At 44.4% G+C, this 15,455-nt stretch overlaps 1 protein-coding gene across 5 annotated transcripts in view; it reads left to right on the forward strand.

Annotated features, from left to right (window-relative positions):
• Positions 1-15,455, forward strand: part of ELAVL3 (ELAV like RNA binding protein 3) — a 93,443-nt gene that overhangs the window by 67,798 nt on the left and 10,190 nt on the right. For all 5 annotated transcript variants that reach the window (XM_063119166.1, XM_063119164.1, XM_063119167.1 and 2 more), the window contains exons 3-5: positions 8,244-8,347; positions 9,649-9,802; positions 11,806-12,031. In XM_063119166.1, the coding sequence (XP_062975236.1) occupies positions 8,244-8,347; positions 9,649-9,802; positions 11,806-12,031 (484 nt within the window). The remainder of the gene's footprint in view (positions 1-8,243; positions 8,348-9,648; positions 9,803-11,805; positions 12,032-15,455) is intronic.

Here is a 15,455-nt window from a genome sequence, read left to right on the forward strand (position 1 = left end):
AGGCCACCTTTTTACTTGTAAAGAAGTCTGGTTGATAATGACAGCAAACCATGGATGGATTATAAAACCAGATCTCAAGATACATTGCTACCAATTCACGCTACATTTTATACTGACTATTGTTGGAGTTCATTAAGAAGGAAGTTCAAATTTGGTTGAACCCCTGGTCTACAAATGGCAAATCTGAATTCTCAACCATTTATGCAGCAAATAAATATGACAACCCCTTTGAAAACTTTACTGCATTGATTTGTGGCTTTGCAAATGGTAATCCCTGACTGCAATGCACTTCAAGTGCACTATCTTGCATAGTGAATAGAAATTTGAATCAAATATTTATTTATTTATTTATTTATTTATTTATTAGATTTTTATACCGCCCAATAGCCGAAGCTCTCTGCAGTCCCGAGGACTAACTAGTTTATTTATTTATTTATACAATTTATGTGCTGCCCTTCAACATAAAATGTTCATAGCGTGGCTCTCAAGTAGTTAAATATTCAGGAGACCGCATTTCTACTTTCACAGATGTTTCACAGAACAAACGAAATCAAAGGGGGCATTTATATCCCACCTGCCTTCCAATTATCTCATTTTCGCAGCAAAGTATGCTATTTTGAGAGAGAGCTTGATCAAACCCAGTGAATTTCATACTTGAGTGGGGATTTGAACCTAAGCTTTCCACATCCATAGGAGTAGGGTGTCCATATGAAAAGGAGGACAGTTGCATAGAAAAAGGAATTTCAGCAGGTGTCATTTGTATATGGTGAAATTCCCTCTTCATCACAGCAGTTAAACCTGCAGGAGCTATACTAGAGTGAGCAGATTTAAAAGAGGGCAGGGCACCTGCAGCTTTAACTGTTGTGATGAAGAGGAAATTTCACCAGGTTCTCCATATATACAAATGACACCTGCTGAAATGCCCTTTTCAATGCAACTCTTAAAGATAGAGGAGCCCTGTCCTCCTTTCCATATGGTCACCCTACATAAGAGTACTTTAGCTACTGCAGTTAATCTAGTTCCCAAACATTACATTTGCCCAAGAGAGTGATTGCCACAAACCTGAGTGCTGATGTCAGGGAGTTATTTCTCTCTTATCCCTTCAGCTCTAACTCCAGGGGGGTGTTTTCATGGCGCCAGGTTGGTGCTGTGTCCCGCAGGAAGTCCCCCAATTTTTTTCTCCACAGTTTTTGCAGAAAGCCCCAGGGTGGGTGCAGGATTGCAGCTGCGTCACACGATCGACGCTGCCCCACTATGCACCCACCCCGGGGCTTTCTGAGCGTTTACACAGCCCCCCTGTCTCCTGAGTTACTAAAAAGAAAATGCTAGAATGGACAAATGGAGCTGATCTATCTCCCTATTTTGTGTAGCATTGCCACCACCTTTCTATTAAAACAGGAAGGAAACCCAACATGCGTTAAAGCACAGTTCGTAATTCCTCTGGCTCAAGGTCAAGGTCTGTTCTTTGCCAGCGTAAGCCCCAAAAGCAACCAGTTCTTCCAACCTTTGCTTGAACACTACAAGATCCCTTGGCAGTATGCAACCAGCCACATTTTAAGACTTCCAAGATGCAGGCTATACTAAAGAAACCGTCACAATTCGAACATTGTAGTAGTTAACTAAATTATAAATAAATACAGCAAGATTACAGTTCTAACAAAAGGATCTAATTGGAAACTCCTGCAGGTAGTTTGCAGGTTATTGTTGTTTATTCATTCAGTCGCTTCCGACTCTTCGTGACTTTATGGACCAGCCCACGCCAGAGCTTTCTGTCGGCTGTCACCACCCCTAGCTCCCCCAAGGTTGAGTCTGTCACCTCCAGAATATCATCCATCCATCTTGCCATTGGTCGGCCCCTCTTCCTTTTGCCTTCCACTTTCCCTAGCATCAGCCTCTTCTCCAGGGTATCCTGTCTTCTCATTATGTGGCCAAAGTACTTCAGTTTTGCCTTTAGTATCATTCCCTCAAGTGAGCAGTCTGGCTTTATTTCCTGGAGTATGGACTGGTTTGATCTTCTTGCAGTCCAAGGCACTCTCAGAATTTTCCTCCAACACCGCAGTTCAAAAGCAGCTATTTACATATTTAATGCCTATTAGTTGTAATTTAGATGTACCCACTGACACTGATAAACACAGTATAGATAACCTATTCAGGAGATACCCATTTTCGTTAAACACAAAACAATATTCACAGGGCTGGCCCTTGTCCATCAAATATTAGAACATGACTGTTCTGTTGCTCTAAAGCCAGGGTGGGCAACTTTTGGTCCTATAGATATATAGGCCTACAATTCCTATCAGAGCCAATGGTGAGGGATAATGAGCATTATTGCCCAAAATATCTGGAGGGCCCCAAGTTGCCCTTGCCTGCTCTAAAGACCAATCTAGATATCCCATGAAAGATGCATCTACTGACATTTGTATGTGTGTTAAAAGCAGGGGGGTGCCGGTGGAGTAATTCAGATTGAGACCATGTTTTTGGGGTGGGATGGGGTGGGGAGCAGTAGCATAATCTTTTTCCCCTGCACCAATTCCCTGGTGCAAGCCTTACCGCTACCAAAAACTGCTATTTTACAGGCATCTGATGTTTCATCTCTGTAATTGATAGCTGCTTGGCAGTTAGGGATTGGGGGGGGGAGGGGGCAGCAGTAATTTGTATAAGGAAACTGACATAGGAAGAAAGGATTAAAACTCTCCTTCCATACCATGGCCATCATCCAGATGCTAGAAATGCAGATGCTTTCAACCCAATCCATCCATCCATCCATCCATCCATCCATCCATCAATAGATGTTGGGAAATCACACATTTCTGATGTCACGTCTATTCTGGCCCCTAAACAAATGAGAAAAATGTAATTTCTGCCATCATAATTAGCATGCCTTCATATACTGACAACTGGGCATCTTAACGCCGGCATATGAAATTAATAACCTTTAGTGTTTACATTAATTAACCAAATTGGGATTTTAATTATTTTTATCAGCTATAAAAAAAGTTAAATGAAATCTGAATTATTTATAACACGAATATTTTTATAATCCCATATGAAAATCTATAACCCCTGTGAGTGTCCTGTTTCAGTGGCTTGTGGAATTTAAAGCAGATTCAGTCTGGGTGTGTTCAGATGATCACTGAGAGGGAAGAAGCCGTTGTGGCTTTCTCCCCCCAACCACCCACGTGACCACTGTTTGCATAATCCCCCGCGATGCAGCACACAGTGATGTGTCGTCCGAACCTGGTACGCAGGATGGTGGAGATGGCTTTGTACCCACCCGGCAACCTTTGCTGCACATCGTGGGTTGTAGAATGGGCGTGAAGTTCCTCCACTGTGCCCTGCGCCAGGTTCGGACAACATGCCAACCTGTGTTGCATCACGGGGGATTATGCAAACGGGCCTTTCACATGCAGGGGCAGTGGGGAGAAGCCGGGATGGCTTCTTCCCCCTGTGCAAACATCTGAACCCAGTCTCTATGTGTGAAACTGCAACTTGGGGTACAGTGTAATATTTACAATGAACAAAATGTCGTTAGAGAAAACAATCTGGGTTTTCTATCAAATATCAGTGGCTTTTAAACTTCGCTACATTAAGGACCCCTGTTCTAGTTTGCTGCAGACCACAACATTTTCTTATCTTAGAGCCACCATGTGTAGAAAGATACTGAAAGCTCCTGAATTAAAAGTCAGCCGCTGCATTCGCCCTGCATTTGACTGTGATCTAGCAAAACTACATAGATGCAGCAGGTCACAGCCAGGAGTTGCCTACATCTTTTTGCTACTACTGTTTGCAGCACTTGAAAGGCAAGCTATCTTTCAGTTTAAATTTTAAAGTGTATAGTGCAGAATGGATTACCTCTTCAGCATGTGGTGGGAATTTCAGAGAATTTTCCAGTTCTTAATTGAATACTGAACTTGGTAATCCCTGTGTCTTATCAGTTTTGTGGTGAAACAGGGCCATCAACAGACCACGTAGTTTCTGCATACTTGCTCAACAGATTCCTGAGATATGCAGAAGGCTTGGTTTGTAAATTAAGAAAAGGAAAGCAAACCCCAAAATAACCCAACAAAGATTAAGCATGTTTGAAGGTATCAGCTGGGAAAAAGAAAAGAAAGAAAAAATAAAGTTTTTTTGGGGGGGGGGGAGAGAATTGACCTGCTTGAGCCTCAACAGTTTAGAGTATCCTGATAGGGTGGCTACTTTGCAGAGGACAGTCCTCTATTTGAAGACATCCCCTGTTTGATAATAAGCCTCGTGTGGCGCAGAGTGGTAAGCGGCCGTTACTGCAGCCAAAACTCTCCCCACGGCCTGAGTTCGATCCCAGCGGAAGCTGGTTCTCAGGCAGCCGGCTCAGGTCGACTCAGCCTTCCTTCCTCCCGAGGTCGGTAAAATGAGTACCCAGCTAGCTGGAGGAAAGGTAACAACGACTGGGGAAGGCAATGGCAAACCACCCCGCTACAAAAAGTCTGCCAAGAAAATGTCAGCGAAAGCAGGCGTCCCTCTAGGAGTCAGCAATGACTCAAGTGCTTGCACAAGAGGTTCCTTTCCTTTCCTTTCCTGTTTGATAGGCTGTCCAGTCCAAATCTGATTTAAAATTGAAGAATCAGGGCTCATCAAGAGTTAGTACTTGTACAGCAGGCGGGCAGATCACCTAGTCAGTCTTCCTCACTATGGTGAGATTTCTATTCAGTTACTATAGTTGTTATTTCTAAATTTTCATTTATATATCTAAATTAGCATTTGCAAATATCATGCAAACTGCTACTCTCCTGTTTTGGTGATGCGTTTCCTATTTTGTGGGGGTGGGCAGTGGGTAAGTGGCTGTTCTAGATTAGGAGCAGGTGATACAAGTCATGAAGTAAAAAGACATTTTTCCTCCTTGTACTATTTGGGAAGGATTCAGGAGGGAAGACAGGGAAAAGTTGTACTTTTCCTCAATCCAGAAAACTCATCCCTATCCACTATATTGCAATACTCAAGTTTAAAGATGACAGGAAAGGAAAGGAAAGGAACCTCTCGTGCAAGCACTGAGTTATTACTGACTCTGGGAGGGACGCCAGCTTTTGCTGACGTTTTCTTGGCAGGCCTTATAGCGGGGTGGTTTGCCGTTGCCTTCCCCGGCCGTTATTACCTTTCCCCCAGCTAACTGGGTACTCATTTTACCGACCTCGGGAGGATGGAAGGCTGAACCGAACTGAGCCGGCTGCCTGAAACCAGCTTCCGCTGGGATCGAACTCAGGCCGTGGGGAGCGTTTCAGTTGCAGAAACTGCTGCTTTACCGCTCTGCTCCACACGAGGCTCTATTTAGAGATGACAAGAACCCCAAAAATTAACCCTTTAGCACTACGATTTTTCAAAACAGTGGGCAAGGAGTCATTCTTCTTTTCCTCCCTCTCTCCTGAAACCTCCCCACATAAGATCTGAACAAGTGGGAACCCTCAACAGGAGCTCTCTTGTTAGGGAGCGACTGGAAATTATTATTATTATTATTATTATTATTATTATTATTATTATTATTATTATCATTATTATTATTAACAACAACAACAACAACATCTGGGGAAAATACAGTACATTTGGAAAGGAATTGTTCACACGTCTGGGCTCATGGATCATTTGAACGTGTACCAGGGACGTCTATTAAAGTAATACTTATATTATTAAAATCAGTATCAACCCCCCCCCCCCAAATGCTCTTAATAGCAGTTCCATATATAAGTGATTTTATTTAATAAGTGAGTTGTTTAGTATTAATTGAATGTCTTAATACTTTTATTAGGGTGCTAAAAGCAGAATTATGGGACAGGTTCCCATGTCTCTCTCATCCTATTAGCTGATGGAAGTTTTAGTATATAAACATAGGTTAGAACTGAAACAAATGTACTTCAAAAATTATCCTCAATTAATGATGAGTATGAGAATTTTTAGCAAATGTTTTTCATTTGACATCATTATGACATCCAGTGATACTTCCTTGATGTGGATCTATGTGATCTGAGATTGTAGATGACGTTAAACGATTGAAAATGTTTGTGCCTTTGGCCTCAAATGTTGGGTGTAATAGTGCCAACCACAGCTCTAGCTTCCACATCAATTTACCATGGATGCAAAGAACCAGGGGACACATTGTGTGCAGTCCCAGGGCCAAACTGGACAGGAAGTAAGAGATAGTCTTGTGATACTTTTTGCTGAAATGCGGCAGGCAGGCGTTGTGTATATTTGACTTGAGCACTAATGAGGAAGTTGGGCTCTCTTAACCCCTTTCTTGTAGCCCATTTTTCAGATCAGAATTATCCTCCTTTTCGGATCAGTATTATCCTACTTTCTCACCTGCAGGAAAAAGATTTGGGGTCCCCATATCTTTTCCCTTGCTGGGGAAAAAGCAGCTTGTGAGGAACAATTTTGGGAGGACATATGGCAAGAGGGGGAAAGGATTAGAAGCCAGATTCTGGCTGGACATCAGGAAAAACTTCCTGACTGTTAGAGCAGTGCGACGGTGGAATCAGTTACCTAGGAAGGTTGTAGGCTCTCCCACACTAGAGGCATTCAAGAGGCAGCTGGACAAGCATCTGTCGGGGATGCTTTAGGGTGGGTTCCTGCATTGAGCAGGGGGTTGGACTAGATGGCCTTGTAGGCCCCTTCCAACTCTGCTATTCTATGATTCTATGATTCCCCCATCATTGCAACTCCAATTCAGTTTGATTGGAGCTGCATTTCAGTTAAACCACCACCACCACCCATTTGGAAAGTTGATCACAGCTCTCCAGCACCATCCCTTGTTTGGACACAACTGCTCCATTGGATGAGTGTTTGATTGCATGCTCGTTACTGGGCACTCACGGATTTTCACGGGTCTCTCTCATGACGTCATCTGCCTCCCTCACACCTTCCGCCCCTTCTAACCTTCTTTGCACGACAAAAAAACACACCCCAGTAAGTCTGACTTATTTTTGAAGATGGAAGTTGCCGCTATCTCCTGCTCTGTGCAGGAGAAGCAGCAGGATCAGAACGGCCCACTGAATGGACCATGTGCCCGTTGTTTACGTCCTCTTTCAAAAGAGGAAGTAATGAGGAGCAAATGTGCAGGCAGAGAAGTGATGGTAAGCAAATACGATTCCGCCCCGGTGTGATGGTACTTTAAGTAGGCCTCAACAGCAGTATTAACAGGATGGTTCTGTGTTAACAGGATGATTCTGAGTCTATTGAAACAACTACATTTATAGTCCAATCCTGGCCTTGTTAAAATAATCATCATTTCTTCCTCTCAGCTATTGTGCCAGCTTATGTTTCCTCAGGTTGGAGATTAGGCGGCATCAGCGTTTCCACCTTGTTCTGGTCTGCATGGAGTTCTCAGCGGGAATTGGAGGCCATCTTTGGTTGCCCACCCCACTTTTTTTTAGCTGCCATGGAGCTCTCAAATGTGCAACTGAGTTGGCCTCTCTCCAGTAGCTTCTCTCAGTCCCTTTCCTGTCCTCACACATTCTAATCTTGACGCCCCCCGACCAAATCTCTTTCTCTCACAGATTGTAGTCCTTCCCCAGAGCCAGGCCTGGCCTGGCTGGACAGGTATCCAAGGAGATTACCTGTACTACAAGTGTACTCCTGGGACACTTCTACTCCCGCACTGGCCACTTTTGCTGTCTGTTGCAGCTCTTCAGAGAGGGATAGCCAGAGCGTGGGCATCGTGGCAGACGAGCTGGGGGGGCGCTGGGGGTCAGGGTCAGGGCAAAAGTGGTAGCGTAGCAGTAGTGGTATTTTGCCCCCTTGGGTGGCATGAGAGCTTGTTCTGCCCCTGAGAGAATAAAATGATTCCTCCAGTCATCTCCTGAGGAGAAAATGGATCCACCAGTGGGGCCACCTCTAGTTTTTTACTCCATTATATTTGAGCATGTTTGATAGCTGTCTTGCATAAGTGTTTGGCTCTGTCATCTATTTGAGAGAATGGACATTTCAAACCTTGGTCAAGTTTTGTGTTCAAAATGGAAAGTTTGGGTTTTTCAGTCGCATTTCAACTTTAAATGTTGGAGATTTCGCAAGATTTCTAAAAAAAAAGTTCAAAGATTTGTTGCTGCTGCTAGCGTTGCTTTTCGTTTTGAAATATTGTATTCAGATTAGTTCATATTTTCTTTTTCTTTGGTGTAAATTAATGTTTCCTTATATGTTTCCCCCCCTTCTACCTTGTTAGCTTGTCTTCTTCACTGTGTAACCTCTTTTTTTTTCTTCTTCTTCTTCTTCTTCCATACTAGGGCAAAGTTTAGGCTACGGCTTTGTCAATTATGTTGACTCCAACGATGCTGACAAAGCAATAAACACATTGAATGGGCTCAAACTACAGACAAAAACCATCAAGGTGAGGAGAGTGTGAGGGAAACTGGCCTCAAGATGGGTGCAAGAAGACAGCTGATTGAATATCTGAGTTTAGAAAGGGCAGGAACTCCTCTCTTTTTTAAAAAAACAAATGTTTTATATACCCTGAGGCTTCAGGTTAGAATAAGCTACAAATATATCAATACCGATGATGGAAGGAGACCAGTCTAGAAGGTACGTAAGGCTGAACAGAAGGCAAACTCCATGTTAGGCATTATAATTTTATTTATTTATTTATTTCATTTCTATACTGCCCAATAGCCGAAGCTCTCTGGGCGGTTCACTTATAAGAAAAGGAATTGAGAATAAAATAGCCATTATCATACTGCCCTTACACAAATCTATGGTGCGACCACTGTACTGTGTACAGTTCTGGTCACCACACCTAAAAAAGGATATTCTAGAGCTGGGAAAAGTGCAGAAAAGGACAACCAAAATTATTCAGGGTCTGGAGCATCTCCCCTATGAGGGAAGGTTACAACAGCTGGGATTGTTTAGCTTGGAAAAAAGGAGGCTAAAGGGAGACATGATAGAGGTGTACAAAATGTTGCATGGTATGGAGAATGTGGGAAGAGAGACATTTTTCTCCCTCTCTCAAAATACTAGAACCCAAGGTGATCCCATGAAGCTGAGTGGTGGGAGATCCAGGACAAATAAAAGGAAGGACTTCTTCACACAGCGCATAGTTAAATTATGGAACTCACTACCACAAGATGTAGTGATGGCCACCAATTTGGATGGCTTTAAAAGGGGGTTGGATACATTCCTGGAGGCGAAGGCTATCAATGGCTACTAGCCCTGATGGTTGTGTGCTATCTCCAGTACTCGAGGCAGTAAGCCTGGGTGCACCAGTTGCTGGGGAACATGGGTGGGAGGGTGCTGTTGCGCCATGTCCTGCTCGTTCATCCCTGGCCGATGGCTGGTTGGCCACTGTGTGAACAGAGTGCTGGGCTAGATGGACCCTTGGCCTGATCCAGCATCAGGGCACTTCTGATGTTCTTACGACATTTGGAAATCTTTATTATTATTTAAGCACAATTAACATGCTTTCCAGAGTAGCTACAAAAAAAACCACACCAAGTTTCCAGTCCCAAGGAGCTTACAATCATCAAAAAATGTCACAGAGCAGGCGGCTACCAAGGAAGGAAATGTATGAGGAAGTAATCCTGCACTCCCCAGGAAGGAAGTGTCTTTTAGAGCAGAGGGTTGGTGCGGGAAGCTGAAACAGAAGGCTGATCCCTGCCCCTTCTCAAGGCCCCTTCTAACCATCGCCTCCCCCATTAGGTATCCTACGCACGGCCTAGTTCGGCTTCCATCCGTGATGCCAATCTCTACGTGAGTGGCCTGCCCAAGACCATGAGCCAGAAAGAGATGGAGCAACTGTTCTCACAATACGGGCGCATCATCACCTCTCGCATCCTTGTCGATCAGGTCACAGGTAACAAGCAAGAACAGGATCTCTCTCTGCCACCGGTGCCATTGGTAGAAAAGGAGAACCAAAGGGACTCAAGCAGGGGGTGGAGGGAGGAGAAAGTAATGTCTTATTGTTCCAGGGGCCTTCAATCGCAGCAGGATAGGCTATAAGCACTAATGGCTACGATGCTACCAATGTAACATATACTATGCCCCTGTGTGGACATGTGCTAGGCTGTATGCTCATTTTGTCGTGTACCTATTCTTCATACACAGACTCAGCCCTTGTCTGCACAGACAAATAAATGACTACACGAGATGGATCTCATTTGGGGGATTAGTAGAAACTCCCCATTCTAATTTCATATGTATTCTGTGTTTATTACATTTCTATACCGCCCAATAGCCAAGGCTCTCTCAAAAGCATTCTTATCTATATCAGCCCTTCACGTATTCCAGGGCTAAATCCTAGCATTTAAAAGATCTTCCAGGATTGAGTTTTGACTCAACTGAGCTCCCATGCTCTGTATCACCCAGTGCCGGAAACTCAGCGGTAAGACCCCAGCTAGTAAAACAAAGGATGAGGCAAGTCTCAGGCTGGTTTGTGAATGAACAATTTATTTCATTAAATATTTCTGAATGCGTTTCAATCAGTTGTCTTCCTCAGGGACACTAAAGCAAATATCAAATATCAAATAATAGACATTGAAATGAATGCAAGATATTATTAGTGGATGTCATATATCTTGACTTCAGCCAAGCTTTCGACAAAGTGCCCCATGACATTCTGATTAACAAACTAGTTAAAAGTGGGCTAGATGGAAAAACTATTAGGTGGATTCACAGTTGGCTACAGAATCGGACTCAAAGAGTACTTATCAATGGAACCTTCTCAAACTGGGGAGAGGCAACGAGTGGGGTACCGCAGGGCTCAGTCCTGGGCCCAGTGCTCTTCAACATTTTTATTAATGATTTGGACGAGGAGGTGCAGGGACCGCTTATCAAATTTGCAGATGACACCAAATTGGGTGGGATAGCTAATACCCTGGAAGACAGAAACAAACTTCAAAGTGATCTTGATAGGCTGGAGTGCTGGGCTGAAAACAACAGAATGACATTTAATAGGGATAAATGCCAAGTTCTACATTTAGGAAATAGAAACCAAAGGCACAGTTACAAGATGGGGGATACTTGGCTCAGCAATACTAGAAACGAGAAGGATCTTGGAATTGTTGTAGATCACAAGCTGAATAGGAGCCAACAGTGCGATATGCCTGCAATAAAGGTAAATGCTATTTTCGGCTGCATTAATAGAAGTATAGCTTCCAAATCACGTGAGGTACTGGTTCCTCTCTATTCGGCCCTGATTAGGCCTCATTTAGAGTATTGCGTCCAGTTCTGGGCTCCACAATTCAAGAAGGACGCAGACAAGCTGGAGCGTGTTCAGAGGAGGGCAACCAGGATGATCAGGGGTCTGGAAACAAAGCCCTATGAAGAGAGACTGAAAGAACTGGGCATGTTTAGCCTGGAGGAGAGAAGATTGAGGGGAGACAAGATAGCACTTTTCAAATACTTGAAAGGTTGTCACACAGAGGAGGGCCAGGATCTCTTCTTGATCCTCCCAGAGTGCAGGACACGGAATAACGGGCTCAAGTTAAAGGAAGCCAGATTCCAGCTGGACATCAGGAAAAACTTCCTGACTGTTAGAGCAGTACGACAATGGAATCAGTTGCCTGGTGAGGTTGTGGCCTCTCCCACACTAGAGGCATTCAAGAAGCAGCTGGACAACCATCTGTCAGGGATACTTTAGGGTGGATTCCTGCATTGAGCAGGGGGTTGGACTCGATGGCCTTGTAGGCCCCTTCCAACTCTGCTATTCTATGATTCTATGAAAACAAATCAGACCCATCTACCTTCAGATAAGAAATATCTATGATGTAGCATGGCATAAGAGCTGAGAATACATACTAACCAACATTCGTACAACATCCATGTAGCCACATGTGATTCTCTCTCTTCCCCTTACAGGTGTCTCCAGAGGGGTGGGTTTCATCCGCTTCGACAAGAGGATAGAAGCTGAGGAAGCCATCAAGGGGCTGAATGGGCAGAAACCACTGGGCGCCAGTGAGCCCATCACAGTCAAGTTCGCCAATAACCCCAGCCAGAAGACAGGGCAAGCGTTGCTTACACACCTGTATCAGACCACAGCCCGGCGGTACACAGGACCCTTGCACCACCAGACCCAGCGATTCAGGTGAGACGCCTTCCCCTCTTCTCTGCTGGAGGGCGGAGAAGGCAGGTCCTTCTCTTCACCCAGTGCCTCGCAACTGTCATTCCCCTGCTTGAAGGAGATGTAGGATTCAGATGCCATGCCTGGAGGCCCTCATCATTAGCCAGCATGTCAGGTTTGGGTGTTCCATGAGTGTTATTAGTCCACAAGCATACGCAAGGTGAAGATAATGCCATGAAACCCCTTCACCTCCTTCCAGTTCCCCTATGGCACAATCTCAATGCCTCTTGCTTAAGAGATTGCTTCCTGCAAAGTTGATCCATGGGCCTTGGGCCTTATGAGCTATTCTTTTTCTGCTCTATACTCTCCTCTAATACACAGTGGCTCAGTACACATTTGGGGCTTTGTGGACTCCTTGTCTCTATCCTGGGCTCCTTCCCATTCTTGAGCAACGCCTCATATTTGGGTATGAGCGTTACACCAAAGGGCAGACAGGAATGGTACCATTCATTGACTATAAACATGTCCATCAGGCTGAGTTCTGTGAAGCAAGAGGGGACCAAGTTATGGACAACACCATATAGTTGCTAGGCTGAGTTGGGAAAGGTTTGTTCTTGCTGGGGGCATCTGCCCTGCCGGATTGTCGCAGGGAGCTGCCTGTTGGAGCCTCCACTTAGAAGCCAGAGTAATGCTCAGCTGAAAATTGCGCTTGCTAAAGGATCCGCGGCGATAGGTCAGGCAGTTCCAACGTGAGTGAGCCTCGCATGCAGACCTGTATTTCCTCCTAGTAATTTCCGAGCAGCTGATCCCATTACTCTACCCCAGAATTTGCTGCATCTCGGCGCTCACTAAGGGATTGCTGCCTCTATAGCTGGAGGCTCACATTTCACTGGTAGACCTAGTCTATGGATGGATTTTGATCAGGTGTAAATAGCTAGGGAGTCACCCTTCTCAATGCCAACATGTGCCACCGATCAGTTGTGCTGTGCGCCTAGGAGCAACGGTTGGGGTTGTTGAGCATCCAGTCTTCTTCCCTGTGGGGCAGACTCCATCTGGGGCAAGAAGACCTTTTGCTGTTTTGGTAACAGATTTGTGAATGCTCATATAACCCCTTTCTTTCTCAATCAGTAGGTAAGATGGGGTGAGAAACAGTGATGGATTGGTCATGTCCCTAGACAGCCCTTTAGCTGGGTTCTGGTCAGTTTTGAAAACTCTAAGCTAGTCAAATAAAACAGAAAGGCTATTTAACCCTCACCCAATTTACTTTTGAAGGAGTGGTTGTCCCTGAAATCTAGGCCTGCAGCACATGTTGAGTACCCAGTATGTTTTCTTCCATGTTTCTCATACATTTTATGTGGTAGGGCTGCCTCACATGTGATATTTCCCCCACATGGCTGTACACAGATGTAGAAAAACTACCCACGTACCCATTGTTTGTAAAAATGTTGCAGATGTCTACCTTTTAGCTGCAGATCTTAGCTTCCCAATTCATGTACATGTAGTAAAGTAGACACATGTGTTTTTTTTTTATATGTGGCAGTGTACATGGATTAACACAGCTTCCTTTCTGTATCCAGGCAGGAAAATCATCATGTGTGACGTGGCCTTTCATTCCTTTTCCAAAGTTAACATTGTGTGGCACCCATTATGTGGTTAATACTCATCGCATACTTACTCAGATTCATAACTCACTCTATCCCCAGGGCTTAATTGTTGTTCATCCTTACAACTCTCTAGGTTGGCTAATAGTGCCATTTTACAGCTGAAGAATTGAGAAATGCAAAAGGGACTAGTAATTTCTGGCTTCGCTGCAAGTTGGCATTTCCAACAAATTCCCTGGTATCCAAGATCCTGTTAGACCATTTTGAATCTCCCTGGTCAAAGGCCATGACAAGTAAAATCAACTCAGTAGGCCTGTCATCCCCTATGTTACTATCAAGGGATTTAGCTAGTGCCAAATCACTAGTGAAACAGGCTGCTCGATATAGGCATGCAAGACCTCCAAAGTGCTGCTCGGGGCCCATGCTCCCCACAGTCCCTAGGTCTACCAGTCTCCTTTTGCAAAGATGGGATGCCTTACCTGCGCTGGTTAACAATCCCCAAATACAGGAGAACATTCTCACTAGCCAGACTTAACATCCTTCCCTCTAAACTTTTAGATGGCCGATACACCAAAATCCCTCTGCTCAACAGATGCTGTCCCTGTAACAATACTGAGGTGGAAACCGTATCACACGTGTTACGGTTCTGTAGATTTTACCAAGGGGCTAGGAAGGATCTTCTGAACCCCATTTTACAATCTTTTCCTGGTCACCCAACTGAATTCTTAATGCCGCTTTTACTTCGGAACTCAGACAAATCAATCACTGAGCAAGTGGCCAAGTTTTTGAACCTGGCCATTTCTATTAGATCCTCTACGCTTACTTGTCTTTTTAATAGCTAATTGTATGCTCAGTCCTTTTGTATGTAATTTTGTTGGAATGGTCTACTGATTGCAATAAACGGTTGTTGTTGTAGTAACCCAGTGAATTCAAAGGCCCTGGTAACTGAGTGAGGTAGAGTTTAACCTGGTTCTCTTAGGTCTGAGTCTATTACGTTGTCCACCAACCAGTCCATGTTGTTTTGAAATTCTAATGCTAAATAGCAAGGTTAGAGCACTCACTGGAGGAAGTGGCTGTAGGATAGCATGGTGTTCTGTTGCAAGTGTCCTTCTGAAAAGGGGAGAGAACTATGTTTTGAAACCTCCATGGTCAACTGGTGTGAGCAATGAAAGGGGGTGGGGGCTTGTATTAGGCAGTGCTGCTAAGTATGAGGGGTCTGGCCATGGGCTGTGTTTGCTTGATTCAGTGGGAAATCCTGTTTTCGCCACACAAGAAGCATATAAGGGCTTGTAGAAGAGGGCTGGTGTGGTGAGGGTGGTGAGAGAACAGTGAGGAGCTCTACCCTTTGGAAGTGCAATGCTTTGGGGAGCAGGGGTTATTTTAGCCTTGCTTCCCCAGAAGACCATAATGGATGTTTGCTTATTGAAACCATTGTTTCATTGTGAGGTGCATTTCCTGAACTTCTCTGCTGCCCACCTCTAAGTTGCTGACTTGCTCTTAACCTGCTGGGCAAAAGAAGTTTCTGTTGCATTCTTTGGAATTTTGTTGACTTGCATGAACATTAATTAGTCTATAGCTTGTTGTTGTTGTTGTTCTATTTTGGGCTTTAAAACACTGAGTCGTTTTTTTTTTTGGTATAGTCAATTTGTTGCTGTTTTGGTCTTTCAGAAAGAGACAACATATGTGCGACAATCTCTTGTGCCATATTGCCTTCTGTTGCTGCTCAATTTGTCAAGTTCTGGAGTGAGGCAGAGTTTCTCTCCCAGCTTCTCGGTGTCCTCTTCTAGTTGGAATGAGAGCCCACAGGGTCCTGGGCAATGTCTGCGAAGGACCAGTTTAGAGCAGAG

The sequence above is a fragment of the Elgaria multicarinata genome, chromosome 3 (genome assembly GCF_023053635.1).
Source record: "Elgaria multicarinata webbii isolate HBS135686 ecotype San Diego chromosome 3, rElgMul1.1.pri, whole genome shotgun sequence".
Taxonomy (NCBI): Eukaryota; Metazoa; Chordata; class Lepidosauria; order Squamata; family Anguidae; genus Elgaria; species Elgaria multicarinata.